Below are 25,121 nucleotides of genomic sequence, written 5' to 3' on the forward strand. Positions count from 1 at the left end.
GAATTAAAAGGTGCAAAGTTGCTGAAGTGGGTATGAGTGTTTATTTTTTCTGCTGTCACTCAAACAGCACCTTGGACACAGCAAACATTGCCTGCGCCCGGTGCTCTTCAGAGACCCTCCGCAGCATGTCAGCAACAGTGTGCCCAAACCTGTCGCTCTCATCACTCCCTTGACTCAATCGCTGGTGCAGTTCAACCCGCCGTTCCTCCAATTGAGCCTCCAGACGAGTAAACTGCGTTTGGATCCAGTCATCATGTTCCTTCCTCTTTCTTTTCGGTGTCATCCTTGGGCTGGGTGACGGAAGAGATTGCAGGGGGGACGGAGGACTTGGGTGGGGGGACGGAGGACTTGGCTGGTGATGGAGGCTACTGCTTGCTGGTTGAAGGTTGTCGTGGTTGGCTGGAGGTCTCACAACAGCCAAAGCAGTGGAGGATGAGGAGGTCGAGCTTGCATCGCTCCCATCCTGTGATTATGAAAGAAATAGCAAATAGTACACGTTAGTATACATCCCACTGATGCATCCAGTGTTTATTCACAGATGAACAAAGCTATGATTACTGCATATTCCTATATTACAATTGCTGTGTTATGTTCTGTTTGCATTATCTGCAAGCCAGATATAATTACACCCTATAAACCTACATGTAATACAACCTACAAAACCTATATCAACCTATGACACATACATACATGGTCTTTGTTTCACATAAGCATCATCTTTGCAGAAAACGCCATTTGCGGCATGATAGCATTGCTAGTTAGCTAACGCTAGCCTAAACACAACAAAGGATATGTAAAATTTACCTTATCGTCAAAGTTTGACTCTGTAAGCCGATGTTTCACGTGGGGGGCCAGCCAGGAGAGAAATAAATAAAACTTGTGGCGAGTCTTTTGCGAAGGCGAACGTACTTGTACCTGGTGCTCTTCCATCGTTTTAGACATTCAGCCACCTCCAAACCAACGTTGGAAGAAATCTCTCTCCACGAATTCGCGGACATCTGGCAGTCTTTATAATCGGCTGAAGAGGAGTCGTATAAATGGCTGTATTTCCTCACCTCCTCAATTAAACGCTCGGTCGCTTGATCCATATCCACGTTCGACATGTTGTTCGCTGTACTGCGGGATTTAAAAATGGCGGGCGGCGCAGAAGAACCAGAGAAGAACATGCCGGAAATAACACGCCGGAAATGCGCCGGTACCAAGCCGACCAATCACAGATCTTGCGCTCTGCGTCAACGCGACGCGTAGTTACATTTTTGGAGAGGTGCGCGTCGTGGTACGGCGTATCCAACGCGTCTATGCGTAGGGTACGCCGTACCCCCTGTGTGCACTCGACGCAGAAGTATAAATTGGCCTTTACAGCGTGATCAAATCCTTGTTCAATATTAGCCGAACAACAATTAATTAAAATGTCCATTTCATATTTGGCCACTTCTTTAAATGCTACAGCCACTGTCATTTCTTTGAGAAGAATTTGTGAACATCACAAGAGAGAATATTCAGGCAGATCATGCATGGGTGGTAGTGAAATTATTTAAAAATTAATTAATCTCCGCCATTAACATCAACAGCCAAATAAGTTTCACCGGTTTGTGAACATACCTGAAAGTGATGCATAGGCTTTTTTCCTTTTTCTTTTCTCAGCGCTAGACTGCTGTTGTCTTTTCCCAGGCATAGCTGTCCATCAATTATGATCATTTGCAGTCAGCCATAAACAGGTGGTGTCAGGCGCATACGGGAATGGCGCGTCACGTATGCTTACTGCCTAGTCCATTCACTGTAAAATGCATTTTTAATATTTATGTTATTATTAAAGGAACTGTATATAGGATTGTGGCCAAAACTGGTACTGCAATCACTTTCAAATTACTGTAGAGCGGTGTATCGAGTAGCATCTGCCTGCACAACCGGAGGCTGCTGCATTTTCAGGACCGCACTCATAGGACCCCATTTCTAGGACCCTAGGTTTTTATTGACAACGCCACCTAGCGAATTAGAGGACCAGCAAAGATGGATGACGATCAGCGTGTGAGTACCACATGTGAATCAGTTTTTATTTTAACATTAAAAACAATCGTGATGCATTTAATTGGAAAGTTAACGTAGCCGAAGTGATCGTGATTAGCTAAATAGTCAATAGTGCTGTAAATGAATTGTTAGCACATTCGTTTAACTAAACTTGCATGAAAGCTTGTGTTGACTTAGTGACAGCACAAGACAACTGTATTACGTTCGTTGTGAAAGCTTGTTAGTTACTCGTTGTTGTTTTTTTCTTCATTTTAAGTAAGTTGAATGAATCTCAATGTTTTAGCTGTCACATGCTCACAGTCAGCCTGTTTAACGTTAAGTTACCACACAATACATGTTATGGGTATGTCTCTTCATTTTGACATAGTTTTATAATGTTGATTGAGACATATGACGTTTTTATAGTCAGGAATAACAGAGGCCTTCATAATAATTGACTGTTAAAATACCACGTGTTAGATTGTGGCATATACTGTGTACTGTACGTACTCTAAGTGCTTTCAAGGACACAAATCAGGGCAGGCAGAAGTATGACAAAAGATGAATTAATTGGTCAAGTCCTAGACTTAGCCCTAATTTATGTCTATTTATTTACATGAAATTAACTTTTTTTTTATGTTTTTCAAGAAACATATAACAATCCAGGAAGGGAGAGCCGTTCCTGAATTGAAGAGATGCACTACATGCTGTCAGGATTTCCACTGCCCGTTCTGCAGCTCTTCTTTGTTTCAACCAACGAAGCTGAGCAAAGTAAAATGTCATTTGGAGAGCCATTTTAAACGTGCAGTTCTTCATGATGGTAACATTTGCAAACATTCTTTTGGGAAATACAATATAATTATCAATTCATTTTGAGCAATTAATTCAAAAATTTTTCTCAGTTTTGTTTATGTTAACCTGATTCAGATTTTGGGTATTCATAATTTACACTGATGACCATCATAATGATACTAAAGTTTATTGTTCTTATATTTTAGGTTATACCATTCACAGATGTGGATTAGATTGCCGACCAAAGTGGCATTACCACTGCATCCACTGCAATTCTATGCTGCTACGTAAACCGGACTTCATGAAGCATCTGTCTTTTTGCAAGGGTAAGCACCCTGCCATAACCACCACCATTCCAGCTCCAACTTCCTCCGCCATTCCAGCTCCAACTACCTCCGCCATTCCAGCTCCAACTTCCTCCGCCATTCCAGCTCCAACTACCTCCGCCATTCCAGCTCCAACTACCTCCGCCATTCCAGCTCCAACTTCCTCTGCCATTCCAGCTCCAACTACCTCTGCCATTCCAGCTCCAACTACCTCCGCCATTCCAGCTCCAACTACCTCCGCCATCCTAGCTCCAACTACCTCCGCCATCCTAGCTCCAACAACCTTCACTGTGCCAGCCACCCCAAGTACGCAAATACAAAGGGTCCGTGTGAAGCAAGTACTGCGTAAAAATTGTCCCATATGCCAGCTTAGCATGAACAGAACTAATTTAAAAAGGCACATACAGAGGAAACACACAGGAAAACATAAGGATATTACAGCAAATTCACACCTTCCAAGTGAATGCATAGATCCAGAGAATGGAGTTTATACTGTTCACAAATCTTTTCACGGGGCTTCTACACCTCTGCATGTCCAAAATAAAGTCTGGGGGGAAAATCAACATGTTTTCTGTGAATCTGCTGAGTGCCAGGTGAACATGGAGTTGGCATGGAGAAGTGGGTTGAAAGCCCATCAATGCGTACACCTTAAATCCTTAACTTACTGCACATCCTATGTCTCCTCTCCTGTACTTAGTGAGGAAACACTTAATGAGATGGTGAACAGCCGGTGGTTTGGCGAGGATAAAAAGAAGCTCTGCCTCGATCTGCAAAACCTTGCGAATGCCAACCATATACCTCTGTCTGTATACTCCCAAATTGGTATCCCTCAGTCCAAAAAATACATATCTGTTTTTGAGCCGACTGTTTCATATTACAGTCGTTTAGGAAGAGTCATGGTGTCGTATGACACAAAAAAGAATTCGTGGCACTGCCCTTGTGCAAGGACAAAGAGATCATGCCAACACAAGTACATTGCAAAATGGCACTTATTTCAGACTCACCGTGAACTGTTCAGGAAAGTCCGGTGCACTGAGGAGGTGGAATTCCAAACATCAACAGAGGATGGAGGCAGTCATGATGAGGTTGAGCTGGGTACCTTTCCATATCCGCCAAAAGATGACCAAAAGTTCAAAGCCATGGTTGAGTATATTTTGAAGTTCAAAAAATTACCTGCTGTTCTGCCAGAACATATACGGCATCCATTATTGGAAAAAGAATACCCAAGGCACCTCATTCCACTGGAGATGATGTGCCAGCAGTGCCCTGGCAATGTGCCCCTGAGTGACCCAATCCTCATTACAAATAAGGCCAAAATCCTCACCAACTCACGTATTGTTGAAGGTAGGTCAATTAAACTATTTATATCTCATGACTATCCACTGTGGTAGATTTGCTGTGCTTTCATTAATTATTGAATGTGTTGTAAACTGTACTGCAAATATTGTTGAAACTTTTGATTTCTAGACATCTCTACCTACTGTAAGTCTTGCCATCAATGCGGAACCTCCTACCGTTACCAAGAGTGGAAAGATGGCCTACACAATTTTAATGACCGGATAGTCCTTGATTTGTCTTTATGCTTAAACATAAGGAACATGATACAGGTATTTATTTTATTTTATTTCATTTACATATAACATGTGAATGAATCTTTTTAATGGGTAAATATATGAAATTTAAACAGAACATTTTCTGTATATTCACTAAAATGTTTCTCCCATAGGTGCATACTGCAGTGAGCAGGGTGGTAGAATACTTAGAATTGACTACAGGGGTGAAGTTTCCCTCAGCTAATACCGTTCTTCATGGGTATCTTCATTTTGAAGCACTCACTGATCATGATTATCATTATTCCTGTGTAAACTGTGGGGATCATCCTCCAGTGGTCATCATGGACCTCCATAAAAAGGGAGCCTTTCATTTGTCAGGTAAAATGTTTTCATGGAATAGACTGATTTAGATGTAAATTACTGACCAGGTTACTTTCAGAATTTACTATTTGTGTAATTTTTTTTCACATTATTTCTTTAGTAAGTGACCTTGCACAACCTCCAGAGGACTTCAATGGAGAAGTTGATATGGAGCATTTTTGGGAGGCACTTTCAATGGAAAGGATCAGTCGAGGATTTATAACAAGTAATACAAGCCAAGAATAATTTGTCAACATGTAACACCCTTTTCAATGACTGAAGAATTGTGTGACAAACTAATTAACAAATTAAAACATGTTTACATTTATCAAGATGTCAAGATCAAGATGTTTTAATATATTTCTTGTGTTTTCATATTTCCAAAGGTGACCTACACAATCCACTTAAAGTTCCGCCATCTTTCCACTTTTGGGCGCCGTGGATAGGCCAAAACACACGCTGTTCAAACCGAGTCCTTAATACTGAGTTTGAAAAAGTGCGTCCGCCGAAACCAGCTGAGGTCTGTGAATTAACAGTTTCTGAAGACCGCCTGACAGAGGAGCTGTACAAGCAGAAGGTAAAAAAACAGTTGATTATATTTGTCTTTTTAGGAGTGATATATTATTTTACCTGAAAACATGCTGCTTCTCACACATTTAATTTTGTTTGACAGGTTCATGTGGTTAGGAAATTATGCAGGGAGTGTGGGTTGGATTCCTCTGGATCGCGAAATGACCTCCTCCTGAGACTGTCGAATGAATTAAAGTCAAGGCACACGTATGACAAGGTCTTTCAAAAGATCTGGGCTGCATCAGGTAAGCAAAACTTTACAGTGTTCTGTTTCTGTAAGATACTATTATTGTTAAAGTTTTTCACAGGGTGGAAAAACATGACAAAAAAAACATTCAAGTGGTTTTACTCTTTGAAGTGTGAAAGTGATTTCACATACACATATCAATGAGGATGAAAAACTTTTTAGTTGAATTTACAAAGGTTGTCTTTTTACAATCTGTTAATTTCTGCCTCTTTCCATTTCAGGCGGTTGGGCTGTGATTATGTGCCCTTGTGGCATTGTATACAGTATAAAGTGCAACATTAGGGCTGAAAGCCCACGTGACTTCACAGACATGCTGCTTTCTTGGAAATACATGCCAAATGTCATAATATATGACTTTGCGCGTGGACTAGCAACACATATGAATCTGAGAGAGCCAGAAAGGTTGCCCTTCAACCCATTTGAAGGACGGTTGAAGGCCCCAACTCCAGAAAACATTGCACTAGCCAAAGAGGGGAAACTAAAGGTGTCACTTCCTTGGTTGAAGTGCAAGAAAGTGGTCCCAGATTGCGATGGCCATCCCATAACTGGGTCAGCAGAACATTATGCTCTGTATGATCGTTTTCATGAAGATAACACTAAGGATGCCCGTGATGCCCTGCGGAAGCTTGGCCTGGTCCCGCAACTTGCAGGAGTAGTCAACAGCCAAGTTGCGGAACAGCTGTTTGCAAAAATGAAAAAAAACAATTACTTCTTAAACATGGCTTTGCCTTCAAATCATCTGTTTCTCATGAGGAATATCATTCACCACTACAATTGTCACAAAAACAAACAACGATTGGGCGACATAAAAAAGGCTTTCGATACCAAGATAGCTATGAATATCCACAGCCAGGCAGTGTTGGGTAACTTTTCAAATTTCATATACAAATCTATCACAAATACAGCACATTATTATTCACTGTTTTGTACAGTTAAAATATTTATTTATATTTTTCGAAATTACTGTCATAAAGACACCTTCCACTGCTCAACCTGGTACATTGGACATTCTTAGACTTGCACTAACACATATGACTGTTAATGAATTAATATATTGTGATTTTCTACTTTTTAATTCAGCAGAACCCGTGCCCCCGACAGCCGCCCTCAGCATGCCCCCAACAACGGCCCTCGGCACGCCCCCAACAACGGCCCTCGGCACGCCCCCAACAACGGCCCTCGGCACGCCCCCAACAACGGCCCTCGGCACGCCCCCAACAGCCGCCCTCAGCACGCGTCCAACAACGGCCCTCGGCACGCCCTGGACAACAGCCCTCGGCACATCCCCAACAGCGGCCATTGACTACTCTTTGACATTTAAGCCCTTTGCAAAAGAATGGAATCCTATCCAGGACAAACTGGTAAGTTAATTAGTATAAATAGTAATTGTTTTTCATGTCACACACTATTATAATAATAATATCTGTAATTTGCAGCTCAATTATGTGCTGGACACCGGACGGCCTGCAGCGGAAATCATTGTGAAAGAAGGGCCCTTATGTATCACGCGTGAAGAATTCTGGAGCCTGGGGTTGCTAAGAGACATGGATTCTCATGTGAGTACTGGGAAGTTAATAAACACAAGGTTTTTTATTTGCTTTTATGCTTGTTCACTGATGAGTTTTAATTGTTTCTTGCAGATTGGGAATGCCTGCTTTAAATTGATTCATGAAGCGGCTCAGCAACATGTATGTAACTTTTATATAAACTTTGCTATATAAACTTTTTCTTCAACTAACTAACTAACTAACTAACATCTATCTATCTATCTATCTATCTATCTATCTATCTATCTATCTATCTATCTATCTATCTATCTATCTATCTATCTATCTATCTATCTATCTATCTATCTATCTATCTATCTATCTATCTATCTATCTATCCTAACTAACTATATATCTATCTAACTAACGATCTATCTCTATCTACCTAAATTTCTAACTAACTAATTAACTATCTAACTAACTCACTCACACACACACACAGACACACACTCACTCACTCGCACACAAACTCTCTCACACACAAACAAACACACACACACACACACTAGCTAGCTTTTAAACTACTAAACTAAAACTTAAACTATTTCAAACTTCAAGCTTTTAAAACTACTCCAAACGTTCTGGCTTTTTCAAGCTAACTTAGTTTGTCTCATCTAGTTTATTCTGTCATTTTATTGTCTACTTTTAAAGTTGCTGTTTTTTTCCTCATAGGGCAAAGACATTTATATAGAGGACATGTTCGTTGTTCCTACATGGAAAGATACACAAAGCAACATGACTGACAACTTCCCAGTGAGTGAATATAAAATATGTATGGTGTCACAAAAATGTAGATCTGCATAATGACAACATTTTTCATTAATATTAGGAGGATGTCGACATGAAAGACTTCTTAGTCTTTCCAGGTTGGACCGAAGCAAACGGGCCAGAACACTTTGTTCTCTGTGTAAGGGAATGTTACTGTTACTACATACTACATGGTACACGTATTGGTAATTAAGTTGGTTAGTTCATGTGTATTCCAACAAAGTGAACTGCAGCTCTACTCTTTGTCCTAATGACTTTTAAACGTATGTGAATGTCTTTAACCATTATCACATTATAGATCATGAAGCCACTCCTGAGAGAGATCCTCTTTTTAGACTCGCAGTACACATTCCATGAGTCTGGGTTTGGTGATGCTGAGTACAGAGCCATATTTAGGTCCACATTTGAGGCTTACTGTTTGCTATGTTCATATAGCAATTTACATTTTGGCTACGTTCCTATAGCCTGTACTGATATGTTTTGGCTACGTTCCTATAGCCTGTACTGATATGTTTTGGCTACGTTCCTATAGCCTGTACTGATATGTTTTGGCTACGTTCCTATAGCCTGTACTGATATGTTTTAGTTATGTTCATATAGCCTGTACTGATATGTTTTGGCTACGTTCCTATAGCCTGTACTGATATGTTTTAGTTATGTTCATATAGCCTGTACTGATATGTTTTGGCTACGTTCCTATAGCCTGTACTGATATGTTTTGGCTACGTTCCTATAGCCTGTACTGATATGTTTTGGCTACGTTCCTATAGCCTGTACTGATATGTTTTGGCTACGTTCCTATAGCCTGTACTGATATGTTTTAGTTATGTTCATATAGCCTGTACTGATATGTTTTGGCTACGTTCCTATAGCCTGTACTGATATGTTTTAGTTATGTTCATATAGCCTGTACTGATATGTTTTGGCTACGTTCCTATAGCCTGTACTGATATGTTTCAGCTGATAATGTCTCAGTGGTTGTCACATCTATCTGTTTCAAATTATTATTTTAATTTTTTTATATAGAAATCTTGCTCAGAAAATTGATCCAGGGAGCTGGACTGAGAAGACTGGACATGATATTGTGGTGAATAATATATTGCATAATTTGATATTACAATGAAATATGATTGCTTGTAATCTGCATTTCAAATACAAGACATCTGACAGAGAAGACAGTAGCTTTGATCTACCAGTCATGTCTCATGTTCCTTATTTTTTTGGTTGATTATAGGGCTTGCCACGGCAGATCTGTGGCAATGACTGTGGGATTTTTATGCTTATGGTAAAGTGTCGTGTGTGTGTGTGTGGTAAGCATATGCATGTTTCTGTCAACATAGTAAATAAGATGTTTTCATTCTTCTCTGTTTCAGTATACACTCTCCATTGTGACAGGCACAGGGTTTCAATTCCAGGAGGTGAGCTGATTCAGAAATGTATATAAGGATGAAATTGATACTTTAAATGTTTCTTATATACATGCATGTTTATATTGAAGGAAAGGGACAAATTAAAAACTAAAGACTCTCCTTATCATTGTCACATTTCTTTCAGATGGACATGCCTTTGATTCGGAAGTGGTGGTGTCTTCTTCTTATGGAGCGTTTTAAAATTGATGGGTATGACAGCCCTAAACAATATGTATATATTCACCTGATGACTACATTAAGTTAATGATAAGTAGACACCAAAGACATTTTTATGCAATATTCTAGATTAATCTTGTTGATGTTTGAAAGGTATGGCCAAAGGTTTGCTTTCTGGACTGATGAGGCCAGAAGCTTGTTACAGGGAACCTTTCAGCCAATATTCAGAGTGCCAAGAAAGCGTGCCATCACTGAGGAAATTCCAGCCCACATGCAGGCTGTCTTTGACCGCACTGCAGAAGAAAAGAGACTGGTGGACTTCATTGTACAGTCACCGGGAGCTGAACAGCATTTGGTGGTACTTAGACATATTCATCATTACAGACTCGCAGTAAATAAATCAACCAGTGCTTTTGTTAAAAATATTGTCAACTATGCGCCCCATTTATTGGCAGTGACAGGCAAAAAAAAATCCTGTCTATGATTGGTCGCCTACCTCTAAATACGTACCTGCCCACACTCTGCCCATGCACTCATTGATCTTCAGCAGAGTCTTCCTCCAGCAGTATTTAGGCAGTGCATGCTAATTTGTTTTGGAGGTTTGGCTTTGAAATAAGCCCAAAATGTATGGGGTGGAATATTTTTGGTTGATTGCTTTCAAAATCTACCTTAGTCTTGCTTGTTTCTCCAATTCTGCATATTCTAGCGTTAAAGTCAGTTGTTCCTTCACTAACGGCTACCACACAATACACTTAAATAATTGTGGCAAAATAATTTGTCCATAGGACGTACTCAATGGGAAGACTTCAAAGTGGTACCCTCCAAAGTCCTTTCGCCAGGTGCCTGTCTACCTTGACAGTGAAGGACAACAGGACAACCTTTTTGTTTTTCTGAAGTCAGTAATACATAAGACACCAACGAAACTGAGCTTCACAGATGAAGTGCAGTTCATCTGTGGTGTTCTATTTCCAGAGGTATGCATAACAGTATAATGTATTGTGCATGTTTCTGCCCTTTCAAACTCTACTGTACATTATACCATATGCTGCATATCTACAGACCATATTTCAATTAACACATTTCTTTTGATAGGCCATCATATATGGCCTGGCTGGGCTTCAGAATTTGTCACTGCAGGATGCTGAGCAGGCCTTCCTCTCTGGTCCACATTATCATTACAGGTAAGAATAGAAAATGTATTGTTTTTACACAATGTCCAATGTATCCTTTTTGTTTATTTTTTTTACAGCATTCTGTTAACCCAGCAGTGATTATGTTCTTTATTTACTATTTCAGTGAAGTGGAGGAGTTTAATAGAAAAATAGACAAACAATTGAGAAAAGAGGGGAGAGCATCCAGTTGGTAGGTAGTGCTGCAGCATACATCACAATGTGTGCTTTAAATATTAAAAGGACAGGAAAAGTCATATTATTGTAGAAATGACATGTTATTTCTATTCAGATTTCTTGCATCTATCTATATATTTTTTTTCTCAGTTCAGATGCGCTTTATTGACATGAATGTTTCAAGAACCTGTTCACCCAAATCTTTGAACAGTATGCAATAACAGTAATATGAACATTATTTGGTATGGAGATTGATATAATTTTGTATTGTATATAATGTGTGTGCTCTGTGGTGACTAAGATCTTTAAAATTTTAAATAAAAAATTATTGAGTTGAACAAGTTCAACTCAATATTCCTTATTTCATTCACTTCTCTTTCTTTCTCTCTCTTAGGAGTCAGTGAAGAAGTTGTCCATGAAGTTCTTCGGTTTACGTCATGAACAAATTAGTTTTTTGTGTGTTCAAATGTAACTTGTTATATATTATTTTATAAAATATACACAATCTTAAATCTACCCCCAGAGTCATCCTTGTGTATTCCCTCTGTACTTGAAAATGTGATTGACTGAAAAGGCTATACCATTCCTTGTTTATTTTACTTGATGAGTTATTAAATTATGCAACTTGGACCCAATAATTAGTCAACAGTCCTAGAAACCAGATTTAATTGCAATAAAGCAATATTTGGGTGTAATAAACCTTTAAAAACCTAAAAAAAAAAAAAAAAAAAAAAATTTGTCAAAATATTGCCTTGGTGGCATTTGTTTCGGTTCTCCAAAACTAGGGTCCTGGAAATGCGTTCCTTGGATTGCAGTTCTCCGACACGGTAGGTGGCGCTGTCACAAAAAAATAGGGTCCTAGAAATGCGGTCCTAGAAATGCGGTCCTGAAAGTGCAGCCTCCGTTATTGCAGACGGATAATGTTGGGTGTATCCCCCCTGACTCGAGGAACGTAGGCTGCTACAAGGAGCTTCCAATGGCAAGTGATGAGTCCTACACAGCAATTTTTTTTTCTTTCTATTAATTATGTTTATGCTTCATGAGAGATGTTTTGTGAAGTAATTATGTACCGCAAAAATTTACGAATGGCGATTAGCCAAATATAATTGTAAATATGAACGCTCGTATGTGACTACATTGTTAGAACAGTAAGATAGCTGTTAGTCTAATTTGTAACGGTAGGTATCTGTCATTAATGAAAGTACAAGCACAAGCCTAAGTCACTATGTGTCATACAGGTCAACTTGCAGCATGTGTTGTCCACTATATATGCAAAGAACGAATAAAGAATCCTTTTTACAGAGGTAACGTTAGGCTACTGTCTCATACGTTTTCACATTGCCATAATGGGCGTGCTAATGTTGTTTTCCTCAGCGTCATAGCATAATGACAGAGAGACGGGCTCTGATAATGCATCACTAATGTTAGCAATGACGACTCACCGTTTTTATTTCCCAAACAATTCCTTAACGTTACCTTTTCAATTCAATGACCCACCTCCTCCATATGCGCTAACCTAACGTTACTTTGCACGAACATGCATAACTTTGTTCGACTGTCATGAATATTTGAAATGTCCATTTACATTAAGTACAAGTTAGCCAAACATAGATGAACCTTACCTGTCCAGGAGAAAATTAGCAACGTTGGCATCAGTCTTCAAATTATTCTCCGTTTTCAGCCGTCTCCATCTTTCAAAGGCATCTCCTATCCTTGTTTTATTTCGGACATTGTCACAACGTTTTTCTGATTCATAACGAGGTCTTTTAGGTTTTGTAAAATTTGACATTTTTTATCCAAAAAGTTTGTAGCTGCGGTAACTAGAGCAGAGCTGGCAACCCGGATGCCGAACGGACTTCGGATGCCGGATGCCGAACGGACTACGGACTTCGTGATTGGTAGATAGGTGGAGGGTGGCGCTTCAGGCCAAAACCCAACATGTCAACATCAACATCAGTTGAGGGCTGCAACTTCACTTTTAAAATGACAATATCCTTGCCGGACAACTGTTGTCAGTGATATAAGTATTTGAAATTAACATGATTTCTTAATGTCTAGTGACATATCCATTTTATGATTAATTGAAATACATTTCTTACACACAGTTCCTTTAATATTGAATAAAAGGTTGATTTTATTTATTAATATTTTGTTTTTGTTTTTTGAGCAACCGAGATTGGTGCCCTACGCAAACTGCGTACTCTGTGTATAGGGAGCGGTGGCCCTGTAATCCTACCTTTTGACTCTCCTTGTTACAGTTTTGGAGTTATGAGTTTTTACTTTTGTGTATGTCACTCAGAAAACAACTCTTTTAAAAATGCCTTTTGAGTGTCAAGGGCTAAACAAAAAGGCTACTTTATCGTATCACCATAAAATTTGATCCAGATGCAGCTCACATGTAGAGAAACTTCACCAAAAAAAGAAATTTCCATCTACCTTATATCATTCCTGAGTTATTGGATGTCAAATTAGAAATATATGTAAAATAATAAAAAATATTATATACACTGAACAAAATTATAAATGCAACACTTTGGTTTTTGCCCTCATTTTTCATGAGCTGAACTTGAAGATCTAAGACTTTTTCTATGTACACTAAAGGCCTATTTCTCTCAAATATTGTTCACAAATCTGTCTAAATCTGTGTTAGTGAGCACTTCTCCTTTGTCGAGATAATCCATCCACCTCACAGGTGTGGCATATCAAGATGCTGATTAGACAGCATGATTATTGCACAGGTGTGCCTTAGGCTGGCCACAATAATAAGAATATAAAGCCCCTAACCAGGTATAAGTTGTATAACCATTTTTCTTACGTTAATAAAAGGAGTTTCATGGATCAAAAGGGTTTTCAGGGTGCCACAAGGACGTGTGTGACATTACCACACAGCCTACAGCCAGATGGTAGTTCATGTGGGGTGTTTGTTTGCAAGGCGTAACAAATGTGTATGTATATTTGAATTATATATTTGAATTATACCAAATTTCCTAGCTTGCAGAAACACATCTTCTAGGAGGAAATTTGACCTTTTCCTGTATGCAGGCGAATATCGCACGCATACGTGAAAACCTGGGTCTACAGTATGCCTTCTAAATTAATCACACTGTAAAAAAAATCAGGTCTCCAATTGAAAATTTTCTAGTGAGCGATCACATCTAAAATTTTCAGTTGGCCAAATTGAATTTCTTGAATTTTAATTGAACTAAATTGCATCAATTCACAGAAATTTAATTTGGCCAACTGAAAATTTTAGATGTGATTGCTCACTAGAAAATTTTCAATTGGAGACCTGAATTTTTTTTACAGTGCAGGTTTTTATTATATTAATAGTGGATGATGGGTTATGTCTGTGATGACAAATATAATGTATATAACCTTGATTACTTTCCACAGAACCTTGTGATGTATTTACATAAATTATCAAATAAAACCATTTTAAAGAACGTTGAATGTAAAACAAGAAAAATACTGGGTAACGGGTGTTGGCTTGTTTACTTGGAGCTTCTACTAACGATAAATCGCAGCCAGCGGCTGTAATCATTCAATCAAACATAACAGTGATGATAATCTACAAACTATTGTAATAAATGAAAATGTATTAAAAAGCTTAATTTAGTTTGATGTTGAAGTTTCTGTGATCTGAGGAGCACTAATATTTTTTGAGTACTAATATCTTTAATGCAAAACAGGAAACTCTTATGAATATTCATGTAAGCTCTACCCAGTGTTACCGAAAATCTCAGACACCGAATATTTCAGAACAACAGAACTCGCCTGAATGCAATCGTTGCTTATTTGCTGCGTGTTGCTGGTAGTGTGAGTATTGCGCCACACTCCAATATCCTTTTAACACAACCATGACCTCTGTAGTAACTAGTATGCTTTGGTAATGGGAAGATGTATTCATTTTCTTGTAGCACACCACATTGTTTCCGCTTCTCAACAAGCAGTCCCAGAGCTTTACCTCTCTTTCCTTTCAGCTCAACTCTAGTGAAATATTTGCACAAACGCTCCTCATAGGCTGAAAGTCCCAGCTCTTCATAAGTGTATGAGTAATCTCTTTGAAGGACATTTTTTAGAAACATCTTGGAGACCTCTCCTACACATCGTCTGTTGAAAAGGATGATCTTTGTCAATGTTAACTTGGCGAAACGTCTATAGTTGTGCTTGTCTTGTGGCTAAGTTCCTGGAAGGCTGATTCTGCACTTCTTTATTAAGTTTTTCGATGCCTTGTTGCATTTCAAATCATTAATGGTGCATAATACTGTGTGAGATATGTATTCTGACTACTTTATGTAATTTCTGTAGTAAGAGCATGACAGTGGAGAATTTCACTAACTTTTAAGAGAGAGTGTCCTTTTTTTAAAAGCTAGGCTTGGAGTTTGATAAAAAAAAAATAAAAAAAAAAGTTTTTTTTTTTAATCCTGCAGTTTCTTTAACTGCTTGCATTGACGTTCATAAAATTAGCTGGCTTCATGGCATCTTCCAGAGTCGCAGATGAACATTTTATGCTTAATATTAGTATGAATCTTCTAAGCTCACAAACCTTCTGACGTGTGTATTCAAGCTTTGTTTTGTGAAATCCATGGTAATTATATAAAGACTGAGCAAACTGAAGAAGGTCAAATAATTTCTTACAACAAGTGCGATTTTATTAGTAATATTTGGAGAAGAGAAAATTTCCGATTAATGTCCCGAAGTTTATTCATGAAGTTGTGTGAACAACACACGGTATCCGTGTACGTCCGCACACATGCACACTTTGGTTAGAATGGTAATAATTTGATTAATGTGTTTACATGCCTGTTTAATGTGATTAAAATCCGCATACACCACCTAGTTTAATGCGACTATGGTTACAACGTTTATGAGCTTAATCGCATTAGTTTGATCGAAGAATTGCATTTACATCAGGTAAAGTTTAATCGCAATATTGTCAAAATCCTATTATAATCGCATTATGAGGGAGCATGTAAACGTAGTCACTGATATACACAGGAGTGTTTGAAAATAGCTGCCTATTAGCAGGTACTGAACATACTTTGTACTAAATGTATTGCGGAAAAGACAGAAGTACCGCTACTTTTGACAAAACACTAACCCAAATGATTCACTGATTTAAAAAAACTAAATTTGATTTGGGGTGTCAAATCTTGATGCATCAAGTAAAATATGAATATCGTGCAGCAACGTGATCATATGAGAATACGTGTGTAACGTACTGCTCTGAGACTAGGGTTGCCACCTTTGATTTGTGAAAAACCGGGACACTCAGATTAAATTTGTTTTTGTTTAGTTTTTTGGGGGGGGATCAACCCATATTTGCAAATATACTATGTTAACAGTTGTAGGACTCCCTATTGCCTCTCTTACCTATATTTGCCCTGATGTAGATGCACTCCCTGACGTAGATGCTCTCCCTGACGTAGATGCACTCCCTGACGTAGATGCACTCCCTGACGTAGATGCACTCCCTGATGTAGATGCTCTCCCTGACGTAGATGTACTCCCTGACGTAGATGCTCTCCCTGACGTAGATGCACTCCCTGACGTAGATGCACTCCCTGATGTAGATACTCTCCCTGACGTAGATGTACTCCCTGACGTAGATGCACTCCCTGACGTAGATGCACTCCCTGATGTAGATGCTCTCCCTGACGTAGATGCACTCCCTGACGTAGATGCACTCCCTGACGTAGATGCTCTCCCTGACGTAGATGCTCTCCCTGACGTAGATGCACTCCCTGACGTAGATGCACTCCCTGACGTAGATGCACTCCCTGACGTAGATGCTCTCCCTGACGTAGATGCACTTCCTGACGTAGATGCTCTCCCTGACGTAGATGCACTTCCTGATGTAGATGCTCTCCCTGACGTAGATGCACTTCCTGACGTAGATGCTCTCCCTGACGTAGATGCACTCCCTGACGTAGATGCACTCACTCGGGACTACTTTCTACATTAAATACATACATTAAATACACTTTTGTATAAACATTGTGTAAACTTTAACTGTATAATTAACTTAAGTATCTATTATAAAATCCAATCATTTGTAGAAATATAGGCAATACTCTTTAGCAATTAAAACATGGTTACATGTATTATAATAGATTATAAACAACTTTTTGTTTTTGTAAATTTGGGCAACCTAAGACTGACATTTCGCACCTCTTTTTCCATGTGTATTTATCATCCCTTTTTGCTGCCTGCAGAAGTCCCGGCTGTCCCTCAATGAATGCTTTAAACTCCAAGCATGATAATTTAAAGTTTAATCTAACTTGAAGTTCGGCTTTGACCAACCCCACTGACATCCTGTTCCTTTTGTCTGACCAGACATCCTCCATGTGGCTAAATACACGCTCAGCATAGGCGTTGGTGACAGGGACAGAAAAAACAAATGATACCACTTTGAGCAATTCAGTTGCTGCTTTCTCCTTCTTGAAAAAAAAAGCCCATTTATTGTCTGGTGCCAGCTCTTCTGGAATGCTTTCAAATACATCATTCAGTACAGTGTAGTCCTGATACATTTTGTCTTCGTCAATGCTCAAAGCTAATTTGTCGACCAGTCGCTCGAGAGCATCCCATTCCATTGGACCACTCAGTCGCAGACAGCTAGCGTTAGACATAACTGGATCATCAAAATCAAAGTTAGCCTCCAGGTATTGAACAGCCTTTTCAAAGAAGCTGTCGACCAGTGTTGCAAACTCCGTTTGGTCTCTTGCACTTAGTTTTCGGAATGCTTGCTTTGTTTTACTACCATAAAATCTGTCTGCACGACACGAGATTAGTTGGCTGCGCAATCGGCTAATTACTCCGTGAACATCCAGTAGAGTAACGCTCTCATTTTCCAACTTCAGAATTGCGCTGTCAAATTCCTGCATTACATTGTGCATGAGCAACAGAAAACATCCAGACACTGTCACATCATCCTCATCATTGCTGTTGGCATCATCAGCACCACTTCTGCATACAACCTTCCAGATAATGTCAGGACAATCCTTCTTTCCCAGTGACAAAAAATAAGAAGTGAGGGCAGGCCAACACTCTAGGATCCGCTGAATTGCTGGCAATAGAGATAACCAACGGGTTGGAACATGCCTCAGTGTCTCTTTGTACTGTACTGAAGTAAACTCGCAAAACTCTTTCAGAGATTCTACTTTTTTGGCTGAGCATGAGAATTCACTGTAGATTTTTAGGACAATGGATTCAACATCATAACCTGCAGCGCTGAGAATTCTGTTCGCGTTTTTCAGGGTGTTGTGGATCAGGTGGCATTTGCAGTTGCCCTTTACGATGTGTGGGCTGACTTCTTTCAGTTTTTGATAAACAGAATTATGCTTGCCAAAATTTACAGATGCATTGTCAGCACCATATGCGGTGATCTGGCTGACACACAAGCCATTTGTTTCAGAGATATCCAAAATTTGTTCATAGATAGCACTGCTGGTTTCATGGGGGTCTTCGTAAAATTCCAATAGCCCATATTTAACACCCTCGTCTTCGTGGAAATATTGGACTGTGTATGGATATAGTTTGGCGCTCCCCGAGTTTGATGCATCAGAGCAGACAGAAAAATACGGGGTATTTTTCAGTTCTGTAGCTAAACGCTCCTGGCTGTAAGGTGCTAGGACGTTTTGAACTAAAGCTTCGCTTTTTGTTCTTCCACATGAAATTTTTGTGGCAATACTGGAGTCATGAAAGATTTTCGCACTTACTTTATTACCACAATCTGTAGATAAGTAGCTGTGGCCGTACACTGCTAAGCTCCGCTACTGTTATCCTGTCTTCCTCTGGTGAACCTTTCTTTGTCAGAAACGTTGCAATGGCTAGATTTTTGCGTTTGCTTAATGCAAAACTCTGGTGCTTCTTTGTTTTTGCATGATTTTCCAGCGCTGTTTTTCCTTCATACTTAACTGAAATTTTGGCAGGACACAAAACACAGGTAGCGGAGAACGGGTCTCCTTGGGTGGGCCTTACCCATTCAGAAAAGTTTTCTCTTTTCGCCCAGTCTGAGTTGTAAGTTGTAAATCGTTTTTTCTTTGACACTGGTGGTGGTGGCTCATCCGATTTTGTTGCGTTATCTTCCTTCATTGTGAACACTGTTTTATCCTGCATGTGCATGGATGGATGCGTGCAACCGACCAACAGCACAGGCAGTTGCTAGGCGATAAGTTGAGCTTCCAATCAAATAAAAGTAAACCCCTGGCATTGGCCAATCCACTGTTTGTTTACCCGTTTTACCCGTTTACGGACACAGGATTGGATGTACACCATGAAGAAAACACAGTACCAGTATAAGGAAACTGTTTAATTTGAAGCCAGGAAATTCTACTTTAGAAGTACATTTTCACAAAAAAAACGGGACAATTCGTGTCCCGGGAAAGAATATACATTTTCCGGGACAGTCGCTCAAAAAAGAGAACAATCCCTGGAAAACCGGGACGGGTGGCAACGCTATCTGAGACACAAAGGTTGAAGATCCAAATGCATCTTTATTGAAGGGTAATCCACAATCGTAGTCAAAAACAGGCAAAAGGTCATACACAGGCAAGCAGTCCAAACAGGCAAACAAGACAGGAGAGACAGGCAAAAGAGTAATCCACGGAACGGGTAAGTAATTCTAAACCAAGAGACAAGAAACCAGGGAAAACGCTAAGAAATGCAGAAATACAACTAACAAGACTTCACAATGAATGAATGAATGAATGAATGAGATAACCAGACTTATATAGGGTGAGGTAAAAAGGGTAATGAGACACAGGTGGATGTAATCAATGAGTGCTGATGAGTCCGGGCAAAGGATTATGGGAGATGTAGTCCTAGATGGAGTGACAGTCCGGGGTGGAGTGCCCGCAGGTGGTAATCAGGAGCACTCTCAAGGACAATTTATACTTCTGTGTCGAGTGTACACCGTAGCAACGCCGTAGGCTGTGTGATGCGCACGTACCCTATGACGTACCCTGACGCGCACCTCTCCAAAAATGTAACAACGCGTCAATTCTACGCGGACCGCAAACGCTGTGATTGGTGTGCATGAACCCCTCCCTCAGGTCAATAAATAAATCGGCGATAGGTGTGTGTGTGTGTGTGCCCAGAAATGGGATGATAGTTTCATCCTTACATCTGCTATATAACACTATTTTGTAGTGCAGAGATTCTTTATGTTAGTGAATAAATACATAGATCCGCTGTGTATAGTTTATTTATTTTCTCATTAAAACCAAAGATGTTAATCAGTGATTGTATATCAAGAACTGGGACACATTAGGGTGCATTTCGTTTTGTGATTTCAAAGGAATTAATAGTCTCCGCAACAGCAATCGATTGAAGCGCTCGTCTGCGCACGAGCTACCGATACAGAAAACAGCGCCACGAGCACTCGGCATGATTTCAAAAACGCATTTCAGCCCCAGATCGCCTCTTATGTAACTCTACTAATCAACTAGAGATGCTTCATTTGTAGGGGTGTAACGGTACACAAAACTGACGGTTCGGTACATACCTCAGTTTTGAATTCACGGTTCGGTATGAGTTCGGTACAGCAGTTTTACAAAATGGCTTTTTATTTATTTTTATTAAACAGTGATTTACTGGAAAAAAAAGTGTCTGTCCTTAAATGAATTAAATTATAACTAAACGTTTATTGAAGATATTGCTGTTAAATATAGGGAGGCCTACTTGCAAACTAATATTAAAATTTAACAACAGAGCCCAAACTATTAGCCTAAATTCAGTTGCTATTTATTTTTAGGTATAATAATCAACACTCAAATAACATAGTACGCAAACATGTAGACTTAACATAAGGCAGTTTTTGCAATAACTTCAAAATCTAATTATAAAATAGTTTTTTTATCCAATTCGTTGTTGAAATATAGACTAATAATTTATACACCGTGGCTGTCATTTTCATGACAGGTTTATTTAAACATACATGAAATAATCAAGACATCACTAACAGGTTAAGTAGAATATACTGATTAGCTAATATAGTGCATATATTTAGTGAAAGAGTTGATTTCTCTAGTGAATAAAATTCTGTGGACACTGAATGACTGCCTGAGGTAAATGTGATGCTACGTGACATTGTTTAGTTTACAAGCAGTTATGTTGAGGTCTTTCCGCTGTTGAAACACTGATTGAGCGATTACACCACATTATGATACGTGACAGGAAGTTGTAATGTATCCTCAACATACCTTCAGATGTTCATTCATGTTTATTGTTTAGGAAGAGATGGTTGATCGCTTTCACACGCTCGCTGCGCGGCCGCTTGAACTGTGATCACTGATCAGTCACATTAAAGAGCGTCAAAGCGGCATTTATCGTTTGAATTTCGTGATAAAATGGACTGAATACTTAATATGTTCGTGTGGGAACTCGGATTGAAGTGTGTTCCGCGCTTCAAACAAGCCGACTGTTAACTGTTAAAGACACCGTTTGGTACACATGTGCACCAAACCGAAAGCCCTGTACCGAAACGGTTCAGTACGAATACGTGTAGTCTACCGTTACACCCCTATTAATTTGTATTACATACAACAACTCAAGCTGCAAGAAAAGCCGCTATCTGATGCCATGAAGGCTGCTGATACTCCGACAATAGCTGTGTCCCAAAGTGAAGGGTGCACACTTCGAAGGCCGTGCACTTCGAAGGCGTGGCCTGGCCTTCGAGGGCTAACCGAAGGACAGGGTTGCCAGGTCTGCACAACAAAACCCCTCCAAGTGCTAATCAACCAAAAGTATGCCAAAACGCACCCAAACGCAGGGGAAGTGCGGAGGAATATTGCTCAAGTAAAGACTTAAACCCGTGGACTATGCTACAAACAACCCACAACAACAGTGTAAATGGTTCTCCAATTCCAGACAGTTACATTTCTGATGTTTCTGATGGTAAACTTCAGTTATTTCAGTTGTAAAAAGTAGGCTACTTTGACTAATGTATCGAATCATTTATTTTCATTTAGACAGCCTATAGAAGAAATTGTTTCATGTAGCCTAAACTTACATTACAAAGATAAACAATGTAGGCTACAGAACAATCACTTCTCTTTCATTTTGTCTACATAACGAAGTTAGGCCTACATAAAAAATACATAATGAATAAATAAAAAAAACGAAAATAAATGATGTATAGGTATTTTGTAGTAGCCAGGCTAGTAGGCAACAGTTTTCCTTTATTTGTGTTTTGTATTTCGTTTATTGGTGTGTAAATATTGAGTGACATTTGTCGTAGCCGATTTGATTTCACCTATTTTTCTCAGAGCTATTTTTATGGTGTTTACAGTATGAATTCAATCAACAAAATTATTGTAGGCTATAGGCTATCGGTAACATTTTTTAATTGTTATCCACAGTCTCTCTCTAAGGGACATTTAAATTTCACATTTTGGAAACAAAATCTAAATATAGCGGGATCTGTCGGGAATAAAATCATTCTAAACACGGGTGAACACGGTGCGCCCCAAACCGGAGAGTGCCCTTCAAAGGCCGCGGCCGAGTTTTGTAGGATTTCGTAATTGTGCTATCAGGTGTTCACGATTGCCGTTCCTATCGCCTACCAACGGTGCAAGAAGACAGCTACCATCCTGATTATACACATATATATATATATATATATATATATATATATATATATATCTCACCCCCGGCGGCGCCGGGTGATGTATCTCAGGCTTAGCCAAGACCGTGACCAGGTAAGGTAAAACGCTTTGCCCCTTCCCAATCAGAGGCTGCGTGCATGCTGAATTCCTGGTTTACACCTTTAAATGTAGGCCTATCTTAATGTAATGATAGGCTAAATATGAAAAAAAAATACAAAACACACACGTATAACTTGGGGGTTCAAATGCTGACTGGTGTTTTTCCATGGTGCGATTTCATATAGTTTATTCCCTTCACCATGGCAGTTAAGCATAAAAATAAAACAGTGAATAAATGAATTAATTAATCACTGTTCACCTGCCGCCGACGAGTCCTGCCACTGCACAGGTGAACAGTGCTCCATATCATTCGGGTGCAGGCTTTAATATGGGACGCAGTTAGCAACAATTTGTTCATATTGTGACAATAAATGAAAAAGAAAAAAAACTAAACAAAAAAATACTTCAAAATTGTGGCCTTTTACAATATGGTGCATTGTTGTACATAGCCAACAGTAAATAAAGGAGGCAACTTTAAATTTTACAACATTAAATGCAACATCCACCATAGTGCAGCAGTAATTTCTGCACAATAAAGCTTTACTTTTACTATTGATACCTTAAGTTCATTACACCTACAGTATAGATGATACATTTACTGAACTACACTGTAAAGAATGTTGTACTATTTACTTACCACAATTTTGTTAAGAAAATATACACACTATTTTTACTTATCACCTTAATTGCTTTGTGTGAAAATTACAAGACCCATGATACATTTTTACAGTGTAAGATTTTACATATGACTAGTAGTTTTTCCCTAATATGGTATTAGTTACTAAAAGTAGTTTACTTAAGTGTCTTTATATTTCTTCCACCAATTAGCCTACTTTGTCATAGCTGTATATAACTTCTCTTTTGCTTCTTTCCCTAAATCAGACCAGACCCCTGTACTGCAGGATAAACCTCAGTGCCCCACTGCTGGAAAGGTTTTTTTGGTGATGGGGACACGTCCTGACTTTCGGCTGAGCAGGGAGGCCCTGACAGTGCTGCTGGATCTATTGAAAAGTGAACATCAACACGGATGGGGTGTCACAATCGAGACCCTGGTGTTTCTTTTCTGGCTGGCGTGTGGCACATCATACAGGCTGGTCTCCAAAGCATTTGACATGCCTCGTTCCACTGTCCACCGCGTCACTGAGGAGGTGGTGGCCATTCGCCACAAGGTTATCCACCTCCCCAACACCCCAGAGAAGCTGGAGGCAGTTTGCCGTGGGTTTGCAGGGCTGGTAACACACAGAGCTTTCCTGAAAGCTGCAGGAGCAATCGACGGCTGCCATGTCCGCATCAAACCACCCAGCGGCCCTGATGGTCAGTGCTACAGGAACAGGGAACTTATCCAGTCCATCATCCTGCAGGCAGTTTGTGACCATCAGGGCCGCTTCATTGACACCTACGTGGGCTGGCCCGGGTCAGTGCATGATGCACGAGTGCTCCGCCACAGCCCACTGTACAGGAGGTCAGTGTATCCTCCTCCAGAGCACTTCATCCTGGCAGACGGAAGGTATCCATGTCTCCGACACCCACTCCCCCTCATCACTCCCAACAAGAGGCCAGTACAAGGTGTGGGAGCCCAGCGCTTTAACGTTCATCATTCCAGGGCACGCTCTATTATAGAGCGTGCTTTTGGGATGATGAAGACCAGGTTCAGGGCCAGGTCCAGGTTCAGGATGAGCACGAGGAGGATGTGGCAGAGGATGAGGGGGAGCAGGATTTGGAGACAGTCAGTGGTGCTCCATGGTGTGACCAGCTGTCTGCCCTGGAGGAGGTACCCGCTGACCACGACTATTTGTAAAAGGCAAGTAAGAGAATTGTGAAGCTATATAGGCCAAGACAAATGTAATGGACCATAGAACTGTTTTGCATGTTGAAATGTTTATGGTTTGATTAATTTCTTCTTCCCCCTTTCTGAAAATATCTCAGCGACATGACAGCCATCGATTGTGTCAGCCCTGCAAACACGTTGGTAGACAATGCAGTGGACAGTGGAAATATGCACTCAGACACTCTGGAGACCATCCCAGACACTGCATGAAAAGTGGGATTTTCGACCCCGTAAACGCCTGTATACTCCTGGAAATCTCCCTAATTTTCGGCAGTTTTCGACAATTTAGAGGCAGCGAACGTCGCGTTTGTCTGTGCCACAAATTGTCGTAAACGAACCATGACGTAGGTGGAGAGCCCCCCGCTGAGAGACCGCGCGGAGGTGCGACGCCTCTAATTTGCATATGAATAGCAGCGAAACCAGAGAGTCAACGGCCAGACTTGAATTTACTCACTCACTATTGGCTGAAGCCACTACATTTAAAAA

At 39.9% G+C, this 25,121-nt stretch overlaps 1 protein-coding gene across 1 annotated transcript; it reads left to right on the forward strand.

The window, feature by feature from the left end:
* Positions 1–3,609: 3,609 nt before the first annotated feature.
* Positions 3,610–11,506, forward strand: LOC307126309 (uncharacterized protein; the record flags this gene model as incomplete). Its single annotated transcript, XM_079816772.1, has 20 exons — positions 3,610–4,469; positions 4,593–4,732; positions 4,852–5,056; positions 5,160–5,264; positions 5,425–5,615; positions 5,712–5,853; positions 6,077–6,718; positions 6,936–7,216; positions 7,292–7,411; positions 7,496–7,543; positions 8,075–8,155; positions 8,232–8,309; positions 9,405–9,455; positions 9,544–9,588; positions 9,725–9,789; positions 9,910–10,114; positions 10,542–10,730; positions 10,849–10,937; positions 11,053–11,118; positions 11,497–11,506. The coding sequence occupies exons 1-20, from the start codon at positions 3,725–3,727 to the stop codon at positions 11,504–11,506; spliced, it is 3,498 nt and encodes a 1,165-aa protein (XP_079672898.1). The 5' UTR covers positions 3,610–3,724.
* Positions 11,507–25,121: the final 13,615 nt, after the last annotated feature.

Source organism: Gobio gobio (assembly GCF_949357685.1).
Source record: "Gobio gobio genome assembly, chromosome: 5".
In the NCBI taxonomy this organism is placed as follows: Eukaryota; Metazoa; Chordata; class Actinopteri; order Cypriniformes; family Gobionidae; genus Gobio; species Gobio gobio.